The following is a 27,515-nucleotide window of genomic DNA, read 5'->3' on the forward strand; positions in this document are numbered from 1 at the left end:
AGTACATCGGCTATTTTTAATGCGGGACACAGTCGTATGTCAAAGTATAAACTAGTGCTTACGCAAGTGGCTAAAGTACCACAGCCGACAGTCCACACTGCTAAGTGGCTTATATACGTCCATGCTTACAAACTAAAACAATTCTGCCGTTTGCACAACATTGTGTTTATGTATTGGGTGGGAAAGATTCAAGGCGACTTCAGATACATTGGAGTTACAGTACGCTCAACATCTCTCATTCAAACTAGGACAGGGGTCATTTTTCAGGCCAAGGACCCCCCCACTACAGTACATATTGTATAACATTGTGTTACAGATTAAACATTTTCATAGATGTCATAGAAAACTTCATAGACTAGCATTGTGTTGGATTCATGGTAATATGTATTTTCAGACAGTTAACCACTTAAACCCTCAATATTTAGTAGACTTGGTCTGCTCTTTTTTCCCCTCTTTGCCAAAAATAGCCGAGCTGCTAGGCGTTGTGGGCTTGTACTGTAGATCTGCTATTTTTGGCTAATGTTGCCCTCAGGATAGGGAAGCTAGGGTTCAAGTGGTTAATGTAAGAAAATCATCACACAAAGATTTGGCGGCCCCCTGTAGTAACTCTGAGGACCCCCTAGGGGTCCCAGACCCCCTGTTGAAGACCTCTGGTCTATGACATTGTCTACTGTATGATATGTTCAGTATCACTGTACACACACCCTGTCATGGATGGCCATTCTCTTATAGAGCCACGCCGTAAAAATAATATCTATAAATACAAATGGGGGACGCAGTAGAGCAAGAGGTAAAGGCCTCTTGGGAATCAGAGGGTTCCCGGTTCGATCCCCAGCTACCGACAAAGTGTCCTTGAGCAAGACACTGAACCCCCAACTGCCCCCGATGAGCAGGTTGGTGTTTTGTATGGTTTCCTCTGCCGTCAGAGTGTGAATGTGTGAATGTAATGCACGCTTTGGAGCGCAAATTTAGTTAACACAACTTCAGGTACCTATAGACGAATCCACAGACGCGCTACCTGTAGCTGCCTGTAGGCGGCCATTGCTGCGGTGTCGCGTCCGCGGAGCGTTGACACCGCAGCAATGGCTACGCCCAGGGCAGCGCTCCGTGGATTCGTGTATACAGAAATATCTTCATGAAGCTGCTAATCCATAGCCTGGTATCCAGCCTGCTTCGCTACGTTCGGCGGACTTTTTTTTCTCTCTTCGCTTCTCAGAGAGAAAAAAAAGTCCGCCGAACGTAGCGAAGCAGGCTGGATACCAGGCTAGCTAATCCATGCCATGTTTCTCCCACGTAACATACCGTTTGTAGGCCTCTTGGCTTCCTGTGTCCCATTGTTAGACTGCTGTCAAAACAGTGTCTTTGTCTGCTAATGTGTGTGTCTTTTTGTGCTCGTGATCTGGTCTTGGCTATTCTCGTTTTGTATAAGCATTGCTTTTGTCTGCTTTTAGCCGTTTGCTAAGCCTTTATGTCTTCTGTTTATTAAACATCTGGGACAAGGCACAACAGCTGAAAATTAGCCGTTTGGCTATAACTGGCACATTTCAGGTTGATAAACGATACATAAGTAAATAAGTCCTATGCATCAAGATGCGACGTGTTCTGAGCTTGCAGATCTGCTATTTCTGCCCATATTGACATGCCCAAAATAGGGACGCCTGTTTGAAATGTGTGGTGTGACTGGTGTCCCTGTAAAAAAGAAAAACAAATTGTGCACTTGTGTTTACTTTTATTCCCTCCCTTTCATCCAAATGCTCCCTTCTTTCTTTGAAATCTCATCGATTATGTCTCCGCTTGCTTAGAATAAATCCCCAAATCTACCGTTTCAGTCATTTTCAGAGATGAGAAATCCATTGCGAGCCAAGCCAGGCTGGGCTGGGCCGTGCTCGGGGAGGACTACTGTGTTTCTAATTCATGTCAGTTTCACACTTGATTTAAAGCAGGTCAAGTGTTAAGCTATAAGGGAAGTGGCGCTGTGTGTGGATCTGTGTGTGACTGTGTCTCTGCACGCTGCTTCAAGCACATCCCCCCCTAGGGGAATATAGTGAGAGGTCAGCCCACTGTACCAGGAGCCACGGCTGACAGGGTAAATACATAGAAATGCTGCATGACTGACTTAAATACAGTGAAATGCTGTACAACAACTGACTTAAATACAGTGAAATACTGTACAACAACTGACTTAAATACAGTGAAATACTGTACAACAACTGACTTGAATACAGTGAGATAATGTACAACAACTGACTTAAATACAGTGAAATACTGTACAACAACTGACTTGAATACAGTGAAATACTGTACAACAACTGACTTAAATACAGTGAAATACTGTATGACTAACTTAAATACAGTGATAATAGGGCGGGGTGGCTCAGGAGGTAGAGCGGTTCCAGGTTTGATCCCAGGCTCCCCCTGGGTTAGTGTAGAAGAGTCCTTGAGCAAGACACACTGAACCCCTAACTGCTCCCGATTAGCAGGTTGGTGCCTTGCATGGTTTCCTCTGCCATCGGTATGTGTGTGTGTGTGTGTGTGTGTGTGTGTGTGTGTGTGTGTGTGTGTGTGTGTGTGTGTGTGTGTGTGTGTGTGTGTGTGTGTGTGTGTGTGTGTGTGTGTGTGTGTGTGTGTGTGTGTGTGTGTGTGTGTGTATGAGTGAATGTAATGCACATTGTAAACACTTGACTGACGTTAAGACAGTGAATGAATGCACAGCTCATCATGTTTGGTGAGCTCACAAAGTTTCCTGCAGACAGGCAGGCAGACACGCAGACAGACAGACAGACAGACAGACAGACAGACAGACAGACAGACAGACAGACAGACAGACAGACAGACAGACAGACAGACAGACAGCACTAAGCTGGGTGGGGCTGAGGACTGAATTAGATCAAATTATCTCATCATCTCCCCTGTTTTCACTACATCTGTTGTTGTTTTGCGAGCAGCAGCAGTGAGTTACATAACTACACTGTGCCTCAGAGGCACTGTCTGGAACAATCACAACCCATGCCCATCCTGCCCACCTGTCGGGATGGCGTGCGCAACGATGTGGCCGCTAACTGGCAGACAAGACACACACTTGATGTAGCTTTTGTTTTTTTAGCTCTGGCAAAACAAAAGCCATATCAGTACACAGTGATTGAGCCTGGTTTATATGTTACAGAATGATTGGAAAACCAGTCAGATTGAAAAAGGAGTGCTCGTTTTCTTTGAGTTCACCTCCCGCGCTCCGCCTCTTTTTTCAAAAAAAGAAATGACATCTTGGAGGTACCGAGACTAGGGGGGGATGAAATCGATAAAATCGATATAAATCGAACAGCGCTGAGTTTGGCGGTGCCTCCCGTGGCTCAAGTCACCTTCAGACGGCGCGCCTCCATCGGTGAAAACGAGTGCAGTTCAATCTCACTGGTTTTCCAATCATACTGTGACATATACATAGTCAATCGACATATTAACCATATATCGTGCCAGGGACTCCCTCCCCGACCCAAACTTTTTCAACATTTTGTCAAACTTTTTCGATAAGAGCATTCGAGCTTGTAGATCTGCTATTTTTGAATAGCCGATAAATAGAATAGGGCAAAAGCGGATAAAATCCTTTTATCGGGGACTCCCTGGACCCCTCTAATCTATCCCATCTTTCTCTGTCTGTCTGTCTGTCTGTCTGTCTGTCTGTCTGTCTGTCTGTTTCACACATTTCTCTTTGTCCATCTCATGTAATAATTAATCAAAAGATAAGCAGACTCTTGGCTGTGGGACAGGTTTGTACGTACGTGGTGAGCAGCCAGCGAGACTGCTTGGCCAGTCCCAGACAGGCCAGCAGGCAGATGGCCAGATCCAGGATCAGCAACAGCAGGTACGTCAACCACCTGGTGGAGAGACATAAAGAGAGAGACAGAGAGAGAGGGAGAGAGGGAGAGAGAGTATCAAAGGATTAAATCATTGAATTTCAAAAGCTGTAGATCAACTGATAAACACAGCAGCAGCCTGCAGTCTTTCATTTTGCTTTCATGTTGACTAATTATCATAATTCTGCATTAGCTAATGCAGTGGTTCTCAAACCTTTATGTGTGAAGGACCCCCACATTGATATGTATTTGTCCGCAGACCCCCCCATCTGAAAATGTTTTGTGTCAGGGACCCCCAACATATATAAGATTTGTGTTTTCCAAAATGTTTTGAGATTTAATAGCAGATGTACCAGCTTGCAGCGCGGCAAGAAGTACAAGCTCACAACGCATCGTGAGGTTGTATTTTTCACTAATAAAATAGGGCTTAGTGATAATGTATTCTTGTAAGTATGGGTCCCTTGGGAGACACCAAAATGTATGTTTTGGGTCTTAATCCCTGCATGAGGTCTGTTAGGTCTGTTATCGGCCCCCAGACGGAGGGGTCAGTGTGAATCACACAACACAACACAGGTAGACCAGATGTTTGATAATTAATGAAGGCAAAAGCATATGGCTGAATATTTCATATTGTGAAAGCGCACACAGGAATGCACACGCACACACACACATGCACACACACACGCGCACAAAGCCTCAATCCACCCACCAGACTCCACTATCTTTACCTTCTGTTCCGTTTCTTTCTACGTTCTGTGGAAAGTAACAAAGTATACTCTGTTGTTCTCCCTCTCTCCAGCCTTTGTCCCTCTCTCCACCTCATCCACTTTAACATTTTTCTGCCCAAAACGTGTTAACCTTTTACACACACAGTGTTTTTTTCAAAAATCGCAGATATACAAGCTTCGTGCCACGCTGTGAGCGCACGCGCACGCACACGCACATGCACACACACACACACACACACACACACGCACACACAGAGTGTTTGTCTCAATGTCAGACAGCGTAAGGGCGAGGTGTAATGAGTCCATTAGCAGGTAGCAGCAGAGTGCAGGCTGCAGCCATGTGTAGAGTATTGAATTATAGCAGAAACACATGGAGTCTGCTTACAGATCAATACAGGCAGAGCAGCCTGTGAGTTACTGTAAGATAGAGAGCTCTAAAGATCAATAACACAATTATAACCACTGATATAACACAGTGCTGTACATACTCTAGACCAGCGGTTCTCAAAACTTTTTAGTGTCTATAGGACCCCTAAATTGATATGTACTTGGCCACGGACCCCCATCTGAAAATATATGTTATGCCAGGGACCCCCAGAAGAGAAGATTTATGTAAAAAAATAAAATAGCAGATGTACAAGCTCGCTTGTAAGTTAAAAAGATTCTCAAACATTTAAAAACTAACATAGTATACTTTAAATTCCTATTTATCGGTATCACAATAATACAGATTTTTCAAGGTTTACAGAAATAATATTAATGTTATATATATATATGTTATATCATCATTAAAATGTGCTATTTGCAAATATATTTGGGCTGCCACTTGCAATACCCCCACTGGCCACAGGTTGGGACTCACTGCTGTAGACTCACAGGAGGACACAGTGTTGGCAAATATCTTCCAAGGAAAGCAGCTAATGTCTGCCTTAGAAGACTCTAGATTTGTCCCCAGGCTCTTTTTTTTGTAAATAAAGTTGCCAAAGGGGTATTAAAGTTGTTAAGTTGGCATCATTGGCTGAAAGCTAACTGTGAGCCCCTATGTTAGAAAACATACTACTGTGTTTCAGGGCATGGGGGTTAATATTAGATTCACTCACTTGGGACTCTCTCAAGAGTTCAATATTTAAACACCTTTTTTTTAGATCACAGCGCTATATCATTGGGCCTTTTAGTGCTCTAACAGATGCAGGATGGATAGGCTGATGGTTGCTGATGATTGCATTAGCCATATGGAGAGATGCATGCTGCAAGACAGAAGCACCGCAGCCCAAAGTGGCTGATGCATCCATGCAGCCACGTTGCATTAATACTGAGTACATGATGATGTGCAGAGAAGATTGGCACAGTCGCAGACCTGAGTCGTCCATGCATGCATGCAACATGCATGCACCATGCATGCAACTCCAATTCCAAATATATATCCAAGTATTCCGCGGCACCCCTGGACTTGTATCATGGCACCCTAGGGTTCCCACCAGTGTTGATTTTGACAGCAAATTTTGATTTAGTTTTAGTCATACAGTAGTCTTTTGAGTAAAATTCCATTTAGTTTTAGTCATATTTCAGTCACCTGAAATGTTTTAGTTTTTAGTCTAGTTTTAGTCGTCTAAATGTCATAAGATTTTAGTCGACTAAATCTACAGTTGATTTAGTCGACTAAAATGTATTTTGGCGCTGCCTTGGTGGCGTCGTAATGGCCGATTTTACACTTGGTTGTATGCTGAAAATAGCCGATCTACAAGCTCACAACACGTTACAGCGCGACGTGTTGTGAGCTTGTAGATCTGCTATTTTCAGAGCGCAACACCCAAGCGCAACCAAACATAAAATGACTTGTCTTTTAGTTCTACTGGATCTCTTCTCCACTAGATCCCTCCCTAACATTTAGTCAAGTTTTTATTTGTTGACGAAATTGTCAGTATATTTAGTCTTAGTTTTAGTCATCGTAGCTTAGTTTTTATTTCGTTTTCATCAGTGAAACATTTTTCGTCATAGTTTTAGTCGACAAAATCAACAGCCCACACCACGCGCTTTGAGAAACCCTGCTATGGCGCCACTGTGGTAGCAATATTTATAGACTGTCAAATATTATGTATTATTGTGTATTTGTCTGCCTCCCATTCAATCTCAGTCAATGCTAGTCAGCCACTTTTCACATAAATGTGCTAATTCTAACTCAACTACAGCTGCCGATCTAACAGCTGAGCTTATACTCTTAAATCCTTTGCAGACAGGGTGCGATTTTTCGCACGAAAAAAACGGACAATATCATTTTTTTAATGAACACATGGTTCTCGATGACCTCATGCACACCGGCTCCGAATTTATCGTGCGGCGATGCGATGCGGCGATGCGTTTTTTTTTCAATCGAACCCAGTCGATTCGTGCGTCTTTTCGCATGCGGTAAAAACTGATTGACTAATCGCACCCTGTCTGCAAAGGCCTTTACTCTGTCAGCATATAATCTGTCCTAAGTGATACTATACATGGTCATTGCTAATTTAACCAGCCAGCTCTATTATCCCATTGAGACCTGGAACGCATCTGTGTCACTTTAGATTTCTTTGGCTATTCAAAAATAGCAGATATACAAGCTCATAGCGCGGCACCGAGTGCCGCACTATGAGCTTGTAGATCTGCTATTTTTGAAAAATCTTGACTTTTTTTTTTTTGATTTTTTTCAAAAAACTGTTAGGATTTAGAAAACATTTTAAGAATCGGACTCAGGTCTTAATGGGTTATATATGGTATTGTCACTTAGTATAGCCTGTTTATTGTTTATATTTATCTCCATTTAGGGAGAGCATCTTTGTGTATAAAAGGTGTCCCATATGACACTTCAGGAGGCGTGTGCCCCGAGGGGCTGCCGGAACAGGCCAGGAGGTCTGTTCCTTATGATCGGTATGCTGTTGCTATGCTGAATCGTCCTAATAAACGGTCAACACTTCACCCTGACTTAGATATTAATATTCCTACCTGTAGTACTCTACGTGTTGGGTCTGGTCGGCCACGGCGGCCAGGTCCACCTTGGCCTCCTCCCAGTCGGGGATGCCCAGCAGCTGCTTGACCACGTTGTCCACCATGGTCTGCATGAAGCGCAGCGTCTGCACGTAGTCGCCCCGCGTGGCGAAGATCTCGTCCAGCCGCGCCAGGTGGTGCTGCATGCCGCTCTCCATGTTGCCCATGGTGCCCGCCACCTAGAGAGAGAGAGAGAGAGAGAGAGAGAGAGAGGGGGGGGGGAGGGGGGAGAGAGAGAGAGAGAGAGGGGGGAGGGGGAGAGAGAGAGAGGCACAGGGCAAGGTTATTATAGTTAAAGGTGCAGTAAGTGATTTGCATTTGTTAAAATAAGTGACTCATTCACTGCCAGACTTATTTCTGGCTGTGTTTGCCCACTGCCAGCGATTTGTTTTTCTTTTTTACTTTTCAACTGTTCACAGAAAATGTATATCCATTATGATCGCTCGTTACAAAACTAACTAAAATCATACATAAAATGTCCTTGGTTTTAGTCTGTCAGTATCCAATATGTATCCGATCTACAAGCTCACAATGTGTCACATCGCGACACGTTGTGAGCTTGGCTCGGCTTTTTTTGCAAGTTTTTTCGCTATTGTTGTGGGTATTTCCGCTATTTTAATCTAAAACTAAGCCTCTTCACATAATAAAAACTAAACTAAGATAGCAGACCAGATTTTAAAAACAAATTAAAACTAACTGAAATTGAAAAGATGAAGTCAAAACATAATAAAAAATAGAAACTAATTAAAACATTTAAACCATAATAACCTACAGTAGGCAAAGGGAGGACGAAATGAGAGAGCGAGAGCGAGAGCGCGAGAGAGAGAGAGAGAGAGAGAGCGAGAGAGAGCGAGAGAGAGAGTGAGAGAGCGAGAGAGAGCGAGCGAGCAGAACCAGGCACAGAAGTAGAATGCTAATCATACACGTCAGTGTGGACTGGATTGACACACAAACTGGGAAAATAGCTGATCTACAGGCTCCCAACGTAGGGAGCAGGTGGGGTGAGAGGGATGCCTGTTTGAATAAAGGTTGGTAAAGGCTGACAAGTTGACAACCATGACCCCCCCCCCCACACCCACACACACACACACACACACACACCTGCTCAGTGGGGAAACTGCTCACTGGCCAACGGTTCGTGTGTGTGTGTTTGTTTGCAGTGAAATGAAATGTGTGTGTTATAATCCTGTCTCCCCTCGTGACCACTCAACCGAAAATACAAAAACAAAAGGAGAAAAAAAGTAAAGAAAATGAGTGTTGTGTGATTGACACGTACATGGATATTGGGGTGGGATATTAACCCATTAAGACCTGAGGCGATTCTTAAAAATGTTTTCTAAATCCTAACAGTTTAAAAATATATATAGATAGATATTTTTTAATAGCCAAAGAAATCTAAAATGACACAGTTCCAGGTCTCAATGGGTTAAGAGACCCTGACTCCACCACCAAGGGAGTATTAGAGCTAGAATACTAACAATTAATAATAATAATAATAACACACTTTATTTGTATAGCGCCTTTCATGACATGAAATGCAGCTCAAAGTGCTTTACAGAGCAAGAATACAATTACAGAAAAAGGTACAACTAATTTAATTTTAACTTCTTCTAATTAACTTCAATGAACGGTAGAGTAACCGGTGGGGACAGCCGTTTCAGTAAACAGCTCCTAATTGCAAAACACCCAAAGTATGGCCAGAGGTGAAATGCAAACGGTGTGTGTGTGTGTGTGTGTGTGTGTGTGTGTGTGTGTGTGTGTGTGTGTGTGTGTGCGCGCGTGTGTTGATGTTGTTGAAATAGGAGTTATTGGAATTATGCGACGGCTTACCCTTTGATTTGTTAAGCCTGATTTATAACTGTTTGTGCACCGGTGTCGTTACGTGTAATCTACCAGCTTGTAGATCTGCCATTTTCGGTGTGCAACAACGGCCCACAAATAAGTATAATAGAGCACCGAAGTCTGACGTCACTGCCGCTAGAGGGCGCTGTTCCCTTGGGTCGTGGCTTTATTTTTTGTGTTGATATCCCCATAGGGGAATCTTAGATCACGTCATATAAGAACTGTGTTCCAAACATAAACACACCCCCCCCGGCGATACTGTCAGGGGGGTGGCTCTGCATCGTTTATGATATTCATTCATATTTGATACAGCCTGTTTCTGGAGAAAATGGAATTAATTCTGCCTTAAAAGTCTTAAGAACTACACTTCTGGGTCTGAAATCACTGTCCCTACAGCAGTCACGTTCATGGGAAATGTAGTCTTTGGGTCGTTTGACTCGTTTCTAACGTTTATTGTGTTACTCTTTGGGTAAATGTGTACATTTCCACCTTCAGTCGATGCTTCATATCCATATGAGTAAAATCGCCGGGGTGGTGTGTTTACGTTTGGAACACTTATAGTGTTCTTATATGACGTGATCTAAGATTCCCCTATGGGGATATCAACACAAAAAATAAAGCCCCCCCCCCGCCACATCAAAATGACACCATGTAACCAGACATGTATTCACAGGTTTCAGCTGTATAACCATACACATATGTACCCCCCCCCCCCCCCCCAGTGCCCCGAAGAAGTTTCGCTGAAGCACAGACAATTTACAATTACAGTTTAGGCTAATTGCAGGTAATTACAGTTCAGGCCAGATCTACTTACACGTGTCAGATACTTATAAGCAGAGTAAAGCATGATATGAACTCCAGTCAACAACAAAAAAACGGTAGAGTGTGGAGAGAACAATGTAGGGCCTCAAAGACACTGGATACCATGTAAACAATGAACCTAGCATCTGTCAAACAACACGCCATCTGAGAGACGTTCGGTATATTTGTGGTCAAGAACAAAAAACAACAACAACTACAAGTACCAAAAACATGAGAAGTAGTGACCAAGATATATACTTGTTTATATGTATAGTAAACTAGCATCTATCGATCAACGGTGACAATAAGGGATACGAGAAGAGAGAAGCGCTAGGGGGTGAGGACAGTGGTGGAAAGTAACTAAGTGCATTTACTCAAGTACGGTTACTTCAGTACAGTACGGTATTTTTTACTTTACTGGAGTACTTCCAATTTTCAATACTTTTACTTCTACTCCACTACATCTCAGGGGCAAATATTGTACGTAAGCTCACAACGCGTCGCATCGACGCGTTGTGAGATCGTAGAGATGTGATATTGTAGATCTGCAATTTTCAAAAGATTTGTATACATTTGAAAAATTGTGAAATGGGACATTCTGCATAATGAGTACTTTTTACCTTTGGTACTTTAAGTACATTTTGATACCAATACTTTTGTACTTTTACTCAAGTAAATTTGGAATTCCTTTTACTACACTGCTGTATTGATACTTTTACTTAAGTAAAACATGTGAGTATTTTTTCCACCACTGGGTGAGGCACACGATAATTAGCAAACAATTTGACGACGCATCAGATTCAGCCCACCCCACCCCTCCCCCAAACATGCGTGTAGTAGACATGTACTGTACACAAAACAAGCGACCCATTTTCCGTGGGCTTAATTACGGCGTTCCTTCCATTGCTTCCAGGGACGACTATGTGTTTAACAGGGACTGTGGCATTCACTGAGAGGCATCCCGCTATTTGATAATTAAAAAAGAGGGGTAATAAATGCCTGCATTCAGTCGGCCGGGGTACTTGGCATTCACCACAGAGACGACTCGTATTGTGTTGCTGTGTTTGTGTGTCGCGGGGGAGGAGGAGGGGAGGGGGGGGGGGGGGGGCTGATGGAGGAGCCCGAGAGGAGGAGGAGGAGAAGTTGGGTGGAAGTAATTAGCCGGTTTTATATTCACTGTGTGGCCTCTGTGCTAGACCGCCGACGGCAAGAAAACACAGAGGAAGAGCAGAGAGAGAGAGAGAGAGAGATGTTAGGAGCTGGAGTGGGTGGGTGGGACCCAGAGAGACTCTGCATGGCAGACAGACAGTAATGATAATTATAACGGCAGATTTCTGGGTCCGATTGCAGATCCCAATTTAGGAGAGTCCTAGAGCAGTGGTTCTCAACCCGTTTCATATCCAGGTCCATTATTTATTCGGTATTTGAACCAACATAACAATTCTCTTACATTCTCTAATCGCGTAGACTTCTTGTAAATTAAGTAATGCAAATGTTTAACAATAATTTAATTCTTGAGAGCGTAAAATGAAACCCAATGGACCCGTAAGGGTCCATTTGGTTTCAACTCTTGAGAGTCCTCTCAAGAGTTAGAGATCTAATAAGGGTCTATATGGTTACCAACTCTCCATCATTTATGCTGGGGACCACCTGGAACCCCCTCATGGACCACTGGTGGTCCCCGGACCACTGGTTGAGAACCACTGTCCTAGAACACTGATTACCGATGTTTCGGCCAATATTGTTGTAAGAAAAAGTGCAAAGTCTTGAAATCACTTATGATATTAACTTTTTGACAGACCCATTCCTGGTGTCCAAGCCAATAAAATACAATAATAGAAAACATTACAATCTCAGTGTATCACACACACACAAAACACTAGCACCTATCAATGAAAAAAGACATACCAACAAGAATACAACCACTTTAAAAATCGAAAGTAGCACAGTCAGTCTGGTTACAGAATGTAACCAGACTGGTTACTATTGTATTATGTTGAGCCTACAGTATATAAAGTTTAAAGGGATAGTTCACCCCCAAAAAATCTTTTTTTCCTATCGATTAGTCACCCCATGGAGACTTGAATTCATGGATATTCTTTTGTTAGAGTCTCCTTTGTGTCTCCTACCGGAACCGCTGCCTACCGGTCCACTGGTCATCAAATTATTGGCTTAGGAATGCAACAAAAACTAAAATATATCCATGAATTCAAGTCTGCAATTTTTTTTGGAGTGAACTGTCCCTTAAGTTTCCTTTTAAAGCCAGCCTTTCCTTTGATATTGTAAGAATATCTCCTGGAAGACCCGGTCAGTCTCTTTAACAGAGAGCAACGTGACAGGGAGAGCATGACAGGTGGCATTGAGACAGACTGGGCAGAAAGACGATATATGCCAAGCCAAGTGACAACAAGCGGAGGAGAAGTTTTGAGGACAAACTATATAAAAAAAAGCAAGGTTATGTTACTGAACAGAATGACACATGAAAATGTGTGTTTTGAAAAGTGCCAAGCCAAATCCAGATGGGAGCTACGCACCACTGATTGCGACAGCGCCACAGGGATCACAGTTCCCTGGCTCTTAACCCTTTAAAGACCGAGAACGCATCTCTGACATTATAAGATTTCTTTGGCTATTCAAAAAATAACAGATATACAAGGCAGCTCATGTGCTATGAGGTTGTAGATCTGCTATTTTTGAAAAATCTTGACAATTTGTGCAAATCTTTGAATATATATATTTTGAAGCGAATTTTTTTTACTCCAATCTGTGCTTCTGGGGGTCCCTGGAACAACATATTTTGAGATGGGGGGGTCCGTGGCCAAATACATATCATTTTGGGGGTATTTCACATGGAAAAGTTGCCACGGACCGCCATCTCAAAATATTTTGTTCCAGGGACCCCCAGAAGCAAAGATTTGAGTCAAAAATGTTCCCTTTAAAAAATACATATATTCAAATATTTGCACAAATGTTCGAGATTTTTCAAAAATAGCAGATCTACAAGCTCATAGCGCGGCACGAGCTTGTAGATCGGCTATTTTTGAATAGCCAAAGTATAAAATATGGATAAAGTAGATGTGTTCCCGGTTTGAATGGGTTAACTTGAACTTGCCTGCCACAGAAAAGTGCAGCCGCAGCGCAGCAGAGAGACATGGGAGTACAGTCAGTGTTGTTCTCTATCTATCCCGTCATCTGATCGCCCATGGCAGCTCCAACCGCCAGTGGTGGAAGATGTACTAAGATTTTTCTTTTTTACTAGCAGTGCCACAATTTACAGTATAAATACTCTGTTATAACGTCACTGTCGGGCAGAAACTGCTAATCTCCATATTCTAATCATAATGGAGATATGATATGACACTACAGCATCACACAGACGCATAAAAAGTAGCAGATCTGCAAGCTGGAAACATGGCGTGAAGTGGCACGTTTTGGGTTTGTAGATCTGCTACTTTTGCTGTTTTTGAATTTGAATCATGAAAAGAAACAGTTTTGGACATATGAGCTTTCCACCCGACAGAGACGATAAGTAAATGTACAATTTTAAAAGTATCGCCATCAAAATTAGGGTTAGCAAAGTAAAAAATACACAAACTTTTCACTTTTCAACAGTTTTACTGAATATTTTAGAAAATAGCTGATTTAAAAGTTGAGCTATGTAGAAGTATAAAATAGGGCCATATAATCTAAATCTACAAGTTACTTGTAACAAAAATATTTAGTAATCTAAAAATAACTGTAGTGGAGTTAAAAGCAAAAGAAATATGCCTCTGAGATGTATTGGAGTAGAAGTGTTGAAAAATGGAAATACTCAAGTAAAATAAAAGTCCCTAAAATGTGTACTCAAGCTGCAAGCACAGCACTAAATGAAGTGAAAGTAACTTAAGTAAATGTACTCAAGTTACATTCCACCACTGCTAACCGCCCTGTGGAGCTGAGGAGATGTGATGGTGGTCAACAGACGAAGAGGCTGTGACTGTTCTCTGGCTGCTCACTGAGCATCTTATCTGGAGAGCCTGAGGGACACAGCTAGTCTCTCTAATCACTGTACAGTTTGATGCTCTGCATGCAAGTCATCTAGACCAGTGGTTCTCAACCAGTGGTCCGGGGACCACCAGTGGTCCTTGAGAGGGTTCCAGGTGGTCGCCAGCTAAATGATGGAGAGTTGGTAACCAAATGGAACCTTATTATCCTTATCCTAGATCTTTAACTCTCGAGAGCATAAAATGAAATGTTACGCTCTCAAGAGTTACATTATTGTTAAACATCTGCATTACTTAATTAAATAATTGTTATTTTGATGGCCACGGCAACGTTGGCCTGTCATCTCTCCTATTCGTACCACATCAATACAGCATGGACGGAATTGTGGACAAAATCTTATCCAACGATAACAAAATATTCTACGTTTTGGATCTGAGAGGCTAAATCTCATCTAATGGTGGTCCATAGTGGCTCAAATGCAGAATAAATAATGGACCTTGATGTGAAAAAAGGGTTGAAAACCACTGGCAGTGTCTATCAACCTTTTTTGTGCCAAGGCACACCTGGCATAGCCAAAAAATCCCAGGGCACACCTAGATATACGGTATATATATAACTTTTCAGCTTCCACTAGCCGTTTTGAATCCAAATAGGGCAATAGTGTGACACCTGACCCGAAAAAAACAGCATGTTGTCACCCTTTTCACCTCGGGCTGTTTGCATGCCTGATTATTATTATTGTTTTTTTTTTTTTTTTCAAAATTATATTTTTTCAAACCTTCTTCAAACGGCGCGGCACACCTCAGCAGTAGCCCCGGCCCAAAATTGGGACGTTTGCCAGGGTTGATAAACACTGACCTAGACCAATCAGAGCAATACCATTTCCAAGGAGGAGGGGTCTACTTCTCTGCATACTTTGTATTGTATTTTGTATACATGCACAGTGCACACTAAATGCCTGATTAAAGGGGGGGGGGGGATCTGCTTACGGTAATCATTTAATTGGAACATCTATGGGAGAAATGGATGATTGCGCCAATGTTATCTGGGTTTGCATGTTTTAGTCCGGTGTTTCTCAAATGTGGTTATCTGTACCCATAAAGAGCATATCTTTGCTGACAGACAGACAGTTACAGTTATAGTTATGGCAGAAAAAGAGATTCAAAAAGCAAAAAAAATACAATACAAAAATGAGTTTCTGGGTCCTTCCTTGGCCACCTGCACTTGTCTTGGACTATTAAATTACATAAGTCACGAGCTAGTGCTTATTTCACAACTCTTGGGAAATGCATGGGTAACCCGCACATGATTCCCTGCATGTATATATATACACAGCTGTCAGCTTGGAGACGGGTCTTCAAGCACAGGAACATGGCTTCTCCATGAGCTGTGACTGATTCCTGCAGCTCACCGACCGATATGGAGGCTTCCGTACAATTAAAGTTGAATGGAAGAGCTGGAGTGTGAAATGGAACACGGCTCTAAAGTGCCTCTGTAGACCCTCAAGATGGAGACCATCTCACCCCGCCGCGTTAAGCACGTCAGCCGAGCGGAAGCGCTCATTCTTCTCGTGCTTTTTCCCTACTACTGCTTTTTTTTTTTGTGTGAGATTCATTTAACTCTCAGAGTGCACAAAATGGACCCTTTGGTTCGGATGAGTGATTGTTGCACAATACGTTTTCTGGATATTGTGAATCTCACCTCTGACAAATACCCAATATTATAATAATATAGTACATTATATCGCTGCTGTCGGGTGGAAGTGTTCTCAAGATTCAAATTCCAAAATAGCAAAAGTAGCAGATCTACAAGCTCAATATGTGTCATTTCGCGACACGCTTCGAGCTTGCGGATCTGCTACGTTTGATGCTTTTGTGTGACGCTGTAGTGTGATCAAGTCAGTCATTACTTAAAAACACAAAAAGTAAGAATATGGAGATAAGAGGTTTCTGCCTGACAGCAACAACATTAGACCATACCCGTCATTTCCACCCACCGTCCGTCCGGGCTGGGACTGCGGATAAGACAGACTGCGGAAATGCGGATAAGACAGAACGACAGACAGAGGTCCTTTAATTTTATAGTAGGATAGGATTACATTATATTATATTATATTGTTGCTGTCGGGCAGAAAACTCTTATCTCCATTTTCAAACTTTTCGTTTTTTTCGTAATGAATGCCCTACTTGATCATACTGAAGCCTCACACAAAAGCATCAAAAGTAGCAGATCCACCTCGAAATGAGGCGCGAAATGAGGCGCAAAACAAGGCGCGCAGCGATGCGTTTTGAGCTTGTTTTTTAGCTTGTTTTTATGATATTAAAACAAAACTTAAAGATGCTATTAAAACAAAACTAAAACTAATAAAAACTAAACTAAATTTAAGCCTTAGGAATTCAGACAATAAAAATGCTACAGGATAATGACCTTGGCAGAGACTCAGAGACAGACACATGGGCCCTCATTTATCAACGTGGTGCAGCCCAAATAATGGGCGTAGGGCGAGATCACCGCACCTTTCGGCATTTATCAATATATCCTGACGTGGGCTTCATCCTACCATACGCTGAGATCTCACGTCTGGTCGAGACCAGTTGTTGACGTTGGCTGCGCCCGTTTATTCCATTCTAGACCTGCGGAGCAGCATTGTCTGACTGTCTGACAGGCATCTGGACACATAATCCACTCCTAAATGTATATCTACACACTAATAATTAATCCCTGTGAAAATATAACATTTTATAAAGTAATTTAAACAAACTGCTTTAACAGTCATTCAGTTGCATTGGCTATTTTAAAATAGCAGATCTGCAAGCTCAAAAACGGGTCGCATCGCGATGCGTTGTGAGCTTGTAGATCTGCTATTTTCAAAATATACGAGCGCTTTTGCGTCGGGACTCGGGAGTCCCGCGGTCGGGACTGCCGACGATCTTTTCATGGACAGTGAGGTGTACAAACTTACAGTAGCTTGTGGAGTATGTTATGGAGTTATGTCATAGAGAGTTTTGAAGACAACCTGGCTGGGTTAAGGATATAAACCCGACGCTCCAATCTCTTATTAACGTGGCGGAATCACTGCCGCGGAATGACTGCCGCCCGTCCGAGTCTCACGGGGAATATCCTACATGACTGCTTGTGCACTGCTCGGTATGGGTTAAATAAATTAATATACAAACGTATTCCATTCATGGCGATGTGATTGGTATCATGATATGTCATTCATGTAGGCTACAAGCCTAAGTGACAAAGATTGTACCGCTACGGATTACATGAAAGACACAGTTGGGCGTGTGTGTGTGTGTGTGTGAGTGAGAGAGAGAGAGAGGTGAGGCGTGTGCGTGTGCGTGTGTGTGTGACTTGACAGGCAGCGAGGCGAGGCGATCGGGGGAAACTCTTTCTTATTGGCTTTTGATGTCTTTGGTCGTATTCTGATTCTTCTTCATGTCGTAAAATCGGGGCGTTTTGAGAATATTTAAGGGCGTGTTATTTAAATGACGCTCGTTTTCAGACGTGAGATTTATCAAAGCTCCGACCTGATGTACGCCAGGATTGGCTGTGTAGGATCCGTTGATAAATGTGACTTTGACGTTGGTGTACGCCGAATATATGGAAAAATATAAGCCGGTTTATACGCTGCGTTGATAAATGAGGGCCATGATGTCCGCCACACTCCAGTGAGGAAGTGGGAAAACAACAACACTGAGAGCTTTATCAGCGGCCAAAACCAGGGGAGTCCAAGAGATGTGTTTATAGAGGCATTTATGGCTTTGGAGAGACAGAATAACAAACATTATAAAAGGCGTTAAATCACGACTTTCGGAAACACGGTGGCTTGCACAGCTGGGTTGTCCACCAATATTAAGGAAGTGGGGACAGCAGCACTATACAGAGTGGTTAGCATAAACAGCAGACAAAGAAGTACTCAACTTCAGTACTTCAATCAAAGTATAGATACTCCAGGTTTTATTTGTATTGTATTCAAAAGTACATGATTAAAAGTCTTCAAAGGTGCAAATTATAAAGTATATTTTCTTTTTTAATATCAATGCATAAATCTGTTGAAATGTAGTCATCTCCTCCAAAACTCTAAGATTTTCCAGACATTTTGCTATTTGAAATAGGGCTAAAGTGGTTAATTCATAATGTACTTTTTTTCCCCTTCCTAGAAATGTAGCAGAGTAAAAAGCATGATTTTTGTCTAGTATCTAAAAATACAAATACACACGTTAAGCACAGATACTCTACTTAAGTACAGTACTCAACTAAAAGTACTTCGTCATGTCCACCGCTGAGGAAGTGGGAACGCAACACTGCGCAGAGTGGTTAGCCATAAACGCTACGAGGCGTAGATATTAAAGAGAACAATTCAGTAGACTTGAATTCCTCTGCAAATCCACAACTGCCTTTTAGAGGGGAGATGAGAGCGTGCTTAAACGAATAGCTGTCCTCCCACTCAGCGCTAGGCGCTAGCACTTTTAGTATTTTTTTTGCACTTTAATTGCCCACTCATGTGTAGAGAGAGGAGTAAGTGTCCATTAGACATGCAACTCAACGGTGTCTGGCCTAGTAGTAGTATACACCTACTCAGACACTCGTGTTAAGATGTCAAAGCTGTTTTTCAAGACCGCACGTCGTCAAGATATCATGCAGTGGGATACAGACAGAATTAGCTGAGACATAGAGAACAGCAAACAATTCTACCTGGTTTCATAGAATACCGTCTATACCTCGTTTGGTCAATAATACGTTTCCCACAATGCAGAGACCTTGCATGTGTGTACAGTATGCACCATAGGTATGTAGGGTTGTCACAATTATGACATTTATTATGACGATTAATTGTCGCTCAAATAATTGCGATTAACGATTTAATTGTGTTTCTCTCGTTGGAACATTGGAACATTTCTGTTGGCTTTTAGGCCTGATATACACGCTTATTTAAAAAATAATCTATTCGTGTTTTTTCTCATTGATTCGTTGATATAGAAAAATATAACTTTGTCAAACGACATGCAAGGAAATAATTGAGAGTTGCAGGCCTAGTACGTACATACATACACACGGCACCGAGTGCACCGAGTGCCGCGCAATGAGCTTGTAGATCTGCTATTATTTGAAAAATCTTGAAAATGTCAGCAAATCTTTGAATACTGTATATATATTCTTTAAAGCCAACATTTGTAACTCAAATGTTTGCTTCTGGGGTTACCTGGAACGTGGAATGTTTGAGAACCACTGATATTATAGCAACATAAGTTAAAAAAAAATTAACAATTAGGATTTAGAAGACATTTGTAAAATCCCCCAGAGCAAAGATTTGAGTTACAAATTTTCGTAAAATATAAGATTTGCACACGTTTTCATAATAAATAAATAAATAGCAGATCTACAAGTTCATAGCGCGGCACTCGGTGCTTGTAGATCTGCTATTTTTGAATAGCCCAAAGACATCTAAAAATGACACACAAATGTGTTCCCGGTCTTAATGGGTTAATATGTCTTGTACAGTACAGAAGAGTAAAATGTATTTTTTGTTTGACTCCTCAGATATTGTAGCAGTAAGTAAGTAGTAGTAGCGTCTCCCAGGCTTATTTTTCTTTGCTTTGACCAGCTCGTTCAACCTCTTGTTCCATGGCCTTTGAGAAACTAATGAAGAAAACCCAAGTTAGTTTCTTTAGGGCGGCTGTGGCTCAGGAGGTAGTGCAGGTCGCCCAATGATCCGTGGGTCAGCGGTATTTGGTTCAAATACCGGCTCCTCCTGTCCACACGTAGAAGTGTCCTTGGGCAAGACACTGAACCCTGCATTGCCTCCAATGTGTCGGTCGGCGCTAGCTTGCCACCATTGGTGTGTGAATGTGGGAAAAGTGAGGACGCTGGCGTTGACTGTTCGCCGCTTCACCTCCCAATGTATGAATGAATGAACCATTGTAAAGCGCTTTGAGTAAGTTTGAGTACTTAGAAAAGCGCCATAAAAATGCAATTCATTATTATTATTATTATCATTAAGTTGTTAAGTGTGTCCAGTAAAATCTTTCATTGTTCCTTCCCATTTTTTATCAGCTTTTTTATAACCGCAAAGTTTGTCGCTGTCGGGTGGAAACCTTGCATGTCCAAAACTGTTACTTTTCAGGAAATGAAAATAATAATAATAATTGTGGATTCCAATGGATCCAATGGGGTTATTATTTAGACACAAGCTCTTGTTAATACCGTACTTTTCATTGGTCCAATATTTATAAAACCCACAGATACAACTTCAGAATAGATAGGCTATTTTCGCTACTTTTGTGTGACACTGTTATATGACAAAGTAGGGCATTAATAAAAAAAAAGGGGGGAAAAGAAAAGTTGAATTATGGTGATGCAAGGTTTCTGCCTGAGATGAACAATATCGTTGCTGTCGGGTGTAAACCTCGTACGTCCAACACCGTTCCTTTACAGGAAATGGAAAGAAAATGTCCAGAAAATTGTGAAAATCGCTCATCTACAAGCTCACAATGCGTCACAATGCGACACATTGTGAGCTTGAACACTCTTGTGTGATGAAGTAAGGCATTACATAATATGGATATATACAAGGTTTCAATATTATGTTTGTAATTATGCCGGTGGCCTGCGCCTCAACCGGTGTTGAACTCTCCGGTTGAATGCTCGCTGACTGACCCGGACATGAACCCTCCTCCGCAGACTGCTGGCAGACGGCATGCAGTCACCCACTGCAAACAATGGACTTTATTATTAGCCCGGACACTTCACATACCACATCAAATGACATCACAGCACACAGATAAAGCATTTCCACTTAAACAGCTTTCCCCCATTTATACCAGTGTTGTTCAAAGCGTTTTCTGGCTTTCTCTGTGTGAAACCAATGGCCCCTAATTTGCACCCGTTGGACCTGTGCTATCTGATCTTTTTCCTATATCGTCTCTGTTCGGGTGGAAACCTCATATATCAAAAACAGTTACTAATAGCAAAAGTAGCAGATCTACAAGCTCAAAACGTGAAGCGACGCGTTTTGAGCTTGTAAATCTACTACTTTTGATGCTTTTGTGTTAGCCTTAGATCAAGACTATCGTAGATGTATTTTATCGATTTTGTCATTTTTATATCTACGAGAGTCTTAGCGACCACCCCCCCAGTGTACCGCGGACTTTCACCAGTAAAGCCCGTATTTCTCCAAACATGTGTACAAATGCAAAATATAAGGTGCTTAAACGGTTGTCCAAAATGTTAACTAGCGGGCCGGAGTCTTTGTGCAATGTTGAAAGTCCAGAGTGCACTGGGGGGTGGTCACTAAGACTCTCGTAGATATAAAAATCACAAAATCGATAGAATACATCTAAGATAGTCTTGATCTAAGGCTACTTTTGTGTGACACTGTAGTATGATCAATGCGTAAATGTATGAAAAAAAACACAAGCTAGAATATGGAGATAAGAGGTTTCTGCCCAACAGCAATGGTATACATTCAGAGCCTGGGAGAGAGAGCGTGCAATGCATCTGTGTGTGTGTGTGTAAATGGTGCATTTAGCGCCTTTTACCTAAAGTGCTTTACAATGTCCTTTACATTCACACACAAATTCACACGCACATTGACAGGAAGCCATGCAAGGCACCGACCGCCTTGTCGCGAGCAGCTAGGGGTTAAGCGTCTTGCTCAAGCTAAGGACACTCTGGCACAGAGCCAGGAGGAGACGGCAATCGATTCGCTCTACCTACTGAGCGTGCATATGTATATGTATGTGTGTGTGTGTGTGTGTGTGTGCGTGTATGTGTGTGTGTTGTGTGCATGTGCATGTGCGTGTGTGGCTGTGCATGTTGATGGTGCATTTTTGATACATCATGTCCCAGAGCACACACACGCGCATGTGCACCTTCGTGCACGCGCACCATACGGACCAATACGGTCCAGACCAGAACTAATCAATGTCTTAATCAGGGGGCTGAGAAAAGGTCCCGCTGATAATGAGGGGTTCTGAGTTCTCTCCCTTCCTTCCGCTCTTACAGAAGCCACCATTTGGATGCTAATGCCTATATTTATCCTCCGTTGTACCTCGGTGTCTTGCACCCGGGAAATAGCCGATCTACAAGCCTGCAAGGCGTCGTGGATGCGACGCCTTGCGGGCTTGTAGATCGCCTATTTCCGCCACGCGACACCGCCGTATGATGATTTATACATCTGGCTTTAATTCATTGGTCTCCTCTGGACAGCACCCTGCACACAAGGGGGGGGGAAGGAGGCTTTATGTTGTCGGGCCAAAAGCCAAACGGAACCATTGTTGTGGATGAGATTGAGAAGCACTTCAATGCTGGATCTCAATGCGAGGAACTGCCAATCAGGAGAGCCAGCATTTGGCCTCCTGTTCATCCCCATCAAAGCCTTTTGTCTCCTGGGCTCATGCCTGATTATGTGGGGTGGTGGGGGGGTTGGAGGGGGGAGGTGGGGTGGGGGGGCACAGGGAGCTGTGTGTCACCACACTGGCCTCTTTGTCCCCGGACCCCGCTCCAAAGAGGACCTAGACTCCTTAAGAGTCTATAACGTGCTGCCGTGGTGGACAAAGTGCTCAACTCAACGCCCCAGTACTTCAGTCAAAGTATAGATACTCCTGGTCAGATATTACTCTACTAAAAGTGACAGTTGCTGCGTCAAATTTGAGTTAAAGTAATGGAATAATATTGCTTAAGTATTCAAAGGTACAAATTACAAAGTACATTTTCTTTTTTTAATATCAATGCACTGCTTCAGAAAATGTCTGGAAAATCTTTGCATCCATTTTTTTTACTTATATATACATATACAAGATTTTCCAGAAATGTTCAAAAGATATCAATAATGGTAAAAATAGTAGATCGACAAGCTCACAATGTGTCGCATTGTGATGCATTGTGAACTTGTACTGTAGATCTGTTATTTTCACTATATTTGAAATAAAGGCTTAGACCTAAGTGGTTAATTCACAATGTATTTTTTACCCTTCCTAGAAACGTATAATAATAATTGTCCTCAAGTATACAGATACTCAAAAAGTACAGTACTCAAGTACTTTTTTTTACTGTCCACCACCACTGACTATGAAAGAATGAATGCTGCTAAGTGGTGTGTGAGCATCACGGGAGGCCCTGTCCCTGCAGATTAGCTCTTACACACTGCTGTGTAAATCACACTATTACACACTGCTGTGTAAATCACACTATTTGATGTGCCATCATTAATGTGCTGAAACAAAAAATGAATAAATCCAGAGGACTGCCATTAATGTCTGTCATACTGTTGTTTACGAAGCCTAAAATCCGAACAGAAATGTGTTTTCCAATTATACCGTTCCGACGCTCAATGCCAAAAACACAATTAAAATCGTTAATAGCAATTATTTTCTGTGACAATGAATCGTCAAGTGAAACGTCAGGACGGTGACAGGACCAACATGTCACAGATGAGCTCATATACAGGCTGCAGACAGATAGCGCTGCCTGTAAATCACACTATTATGATGTTGCCTTTCATTATGTGCTGAAGCATAAATGAGGTTTGGGGGGCTTTCACTGAATAAATCCTAGAGGACAGCCATTAGTGTCTGTCACACAAGGAGATAATCCCCCCCGTCAGCAGACTGCAAACATCTGGGATTTGATCTACATCATGCTGTCACCGGGATTCCATTAAGTTATTAACGTTAATACGTTCCCAAAGTCATGTTTTGTTGTAAACAAACAGGGTGCCCTCCACATCAACCACACATAAAACATAAATAGTAGCGGTGGTGGCATGGTTTGTTTTTGTTTTCTAGGTGATTGACTCAGCTCTTAATAGAATGACTTAACAGTGTTAGACCAGTGGTTCTCAACCAGTGGTCCGGGGACCACCAGTGGTCCTTGAGGGGGTTCCAGGTGGTCCCCAGCTAAATGACGGAGAGTTGGAAACCAAATGGACCCTTATAGATCTTTAACTCTTGAGAGTTTAACATGAAACCAAATGGACCCTTATAGATCTTTAACACATTGAGTGCCAGGGTTTTTTTAAAACAGGGTACAGTCAGTGCCTGGATTTTTAGCCATTTTTGAACCTTTTTCAAGTAGTCACAAAATATTTTCAGTGATCACCGTCCTCACGGTGATCCCCTCATTACACACACAGGGGTCTCGTACAATCAAATAAAAACATTAGGTAATCCGTTCCATAGTTGCAGCCAGTTGAAAATAGTCGAAAATGGTCAAAAATACATAGTAAAAAAAAAAAGTACACAGGAGCCGAGATACAGGCTTTTGAAGTCATAAGTTAACCAGGAAGTGGATTGGAGTCTAAATCTTCGAAAAATGATATCTCCTGGTGCTGTGAAGGAAAAAAAATTGAGAAAAAAACAAACAAAAAAAACAACGTTTTTTTTCAAAAATGGTCCGGACCGTTTTTGGCACTCCTCGTTTGGATTATGAAAAACGGTCCGGACCGTTTTTGGCACTCAATGTGTTAACTCTTGAGAGTTTAACATGAAACCAAATGGACCCTTATAGATCTTCAACTCTTGAGCGTGTACAATGAAACCAAATCGCTCTCAAGAGTTAAATGATTGTTAAACATCTGCATTACTTAATTAAATAGTTGATATTTTGATCAACGTTTGCCTCTCCTATTGGTACCACATCAATACATGGAATTATGGACTTAAATCGTATCCAACGATAACAACATATTCTAAGTCTTGGGTCTGAGAGACTAAATCTCATCAAATGGTGGTTCCCCGGCTCGAATGCCGAATACATAATGGATGGAAATTAATGTAATGGCTTGCACGCGTGTATCGCGCGATTCACTTCAATGTTGTGCATCAGTTGAAGAAGTCAACATGCTCTACCTTTGATTGTTTGCGGAAATTAAATGAAAGTGAGAGAGTGTCCTATAGTTTAGCACCAATTTGCCAACAACTACCAATAATAGGAAAGGATAGTGGGATCAATAAGGAATCGGATTGATAAGCAGGAACAATAAGGGGATCAAAACGGGTAAAAATGTCAGATCCCCATCCTGTGTGTCCAGCACTGACCCCAGAACAGGGCCTCATAGTGTAGATATTATTTATACATCTGAAACGCAGTCTCACAGCCAGAAGGATTTAGAAGCCATTTGTAGAATAACCAGAAGCAAAGATTTGAGTTAAAAATATTCGCTTTAAAAAAATACAGTATATTCAAAGATTTGTACCCATTTTCATGATTTTTCAAAAATAGCATATCTACAAGCTCATAGCGTGGCACTCAGTGCCACGCTATGAGCTTGTTTATCTGCTATTTTTGAATAGCCAAATACATCTTAAAAATCACACCCAGTGTGAAGTGGGCGGTGTGGTCACAGTGGTCATCACAGTGATGGAAGAAGTGATGGAAGAAGTGATGGAAGAAGTGATGGAAGAAACCATAACTTTAAAAAAACACATTTATGTTTTTTTTTAAAGTTATGGTTTCTTATATAGGGCTATGCACATGTGTCACGTTTCCCTAGCCAATCATAGTCCTGAATAGACTGTGATTGGCCAATCACGGTGCAGGGTTAGGGGGGTACATTTTTGGCCAATCACAGCGCAGGATTTGGTGTGCAAATATCCAAACCTCACATATAGGGGCGGTTTCACCGCCCAAAAAGACAGATGTGTTCCCGGATTGAATGGGTTAAGACACCACTGTCACTGCATGTGGTTCCATTCTGTTGATGCAAGCCCACTGAAACACATCTCAACAGAGACGTGTGGAGAACGTTAAGAGAGGCAGAGGCTGACATTTCTGAAAAAGGACACTTCGGTTGCCGGCAAAAACCAATTTGACATTTCTAGTCAGACGTAGAGTAATATCTCATTTTAAATTAACACGAGAATGATACCCGTCACGAAAGAATAACTCAATAAGAGTTTAACATGAAACCAAATGGACCCTTATAGATCTTCAACTCTTGAGCGTGTACAATGAAACCAAATCGCTCTCAAGAGTTAAATGATTGTTAAACATCTGCATTACTTAATTAAATAGTTGATATTTTGATCAACGTTTGCCTCTCCTATTGGTACCACATCAATACATGGAATTATGGACTTAAATCGTATCCAACGATAACAACATATTCTAAGTCTTGGGTCTGAGAGACTAAATCTCATCAAATGGTGGTTCCCCGGCTCGAATGCCGAATACATAATGGATGGAAATTAATGTAATGGCTTGCACGCGTGTATCGCGCGATTCACTTCAATGTTGTGCATCAGTTGAAGAAGTCAACATGCTCTACCTTTGATTGTTTGCGGAAATTAAATGAAAGTGAGAGAGTGTCCTATAGTTTAGCACCAATTTGCCAACAACTACCAATAATAGGAAAGGATAGTGGGATCAATAAGGAATCGGATTGATAAGCAGGAACAATAAGGGGATCAAAACGGGTAAAAATGTCAGATCCCCATCCTGTGTGTCCAGCACTGACCCCAGAACAGGGCCTCATAGTGTAGATATTATTTATACATCTGAAACGCAGTCTCACAGCCAGAAGGATTTAGAAGCCATTTGTAGAATAACCAGAAGCAAAGATTTGAGTTAAAAATATTCGCTTTAAAAAAATACAGTATATTCAAAGATTTGTACCCATTTTCATGATTTTTCAAAAATAGCATATCTACAAGCTCATAGCGTGGCACTCAGTGCCACGCTATGAGCTTGTTTATCTGCTATTTTTGAATAGCCAAATACATCTTAAAAATCACACCCAGTGTGAAGTGGGCGGTGTGGTCACAGTGGTCATCACAGTGATGGAAGAAGTGATGGAAGAAGTGATGGAAGAAGTGATGGAAGAAACCATAACTTTAAAAAAACACATTTATGTTTTTTTTTAAAGTTATGGTTTCTTATATAGGGCTATGCACATGTGTCACGTTTCCCTAGCCAATCATAGTCCTGAATAGACTGTGATTGGCCAATCACGGTGCAGGGTTAGGGGGGTACATTTTTGGCCAATCACAGCGCAGGATTTGGTGTGCAAATATCCAAACCTCACATATAGGGGCGGTTTCACCGCCCAAAAAGACAGATGTGTTCCCGGATTGAATGGGTTAAGACACCACTGTCACTGCATGTGGTTCCATTCTGTTGATGCAAGCCCACTGAAACACATCTCAACAGAGACGTGTGGAGAACGTTAAGAGAGGCAGAGGCTGACATTTCTGAAAAAGGACACTTCGGTTGCCGGCAAAAACCAATTTGACATTTCTAGTCAGACGTAGAGTAATATCTCATTTTAAATTAACACGAGAATGATACC

The 27,515-nt window shown here is 42.0% G+C and overlaps 1 protein-coding gene across 1 annotated transcript in view; it reads right to left on the reverse strand.

Moving 5' to 3' along the window:
• ttyh2 (tweety family member 2) overlaps positions 1-27,515 on the reverse strand; it is a 139,381-nt gene that overhangs the window by 39,673 nt on the left and 72,193 nt on the right. Inside the window, exons 4-5 of the mRNA XM_080455988.1 lie at positions 7,556-7,776; positions 3,774-3,869 (exon numbers count right to left, since the gene is read on the reverse strand). Coding sequence (XP_080312114.1) covers positions 3,774-3,869; positions 7,556-7,776 — 317 coding nt within the window. The remainder of the gene's footprint in view (positions 1-3,773; positions 3,870-7,555; positions 7,777-27,515) is intronic.

This window comes from Gymnoscopelus braueri (genome assembly GCF_963280865.1).
Source record: "Gymnoscopelus braueri genome assembly, chromosome: 17".
In the NCBI taxonomy this organism is placed as follows: Eukaryota; Metazoa; Chordata; class Actinopteri; order Myctophiformes; family Myctophidae; genus Gymnoscopelus; species Gymnoscopelus braueri.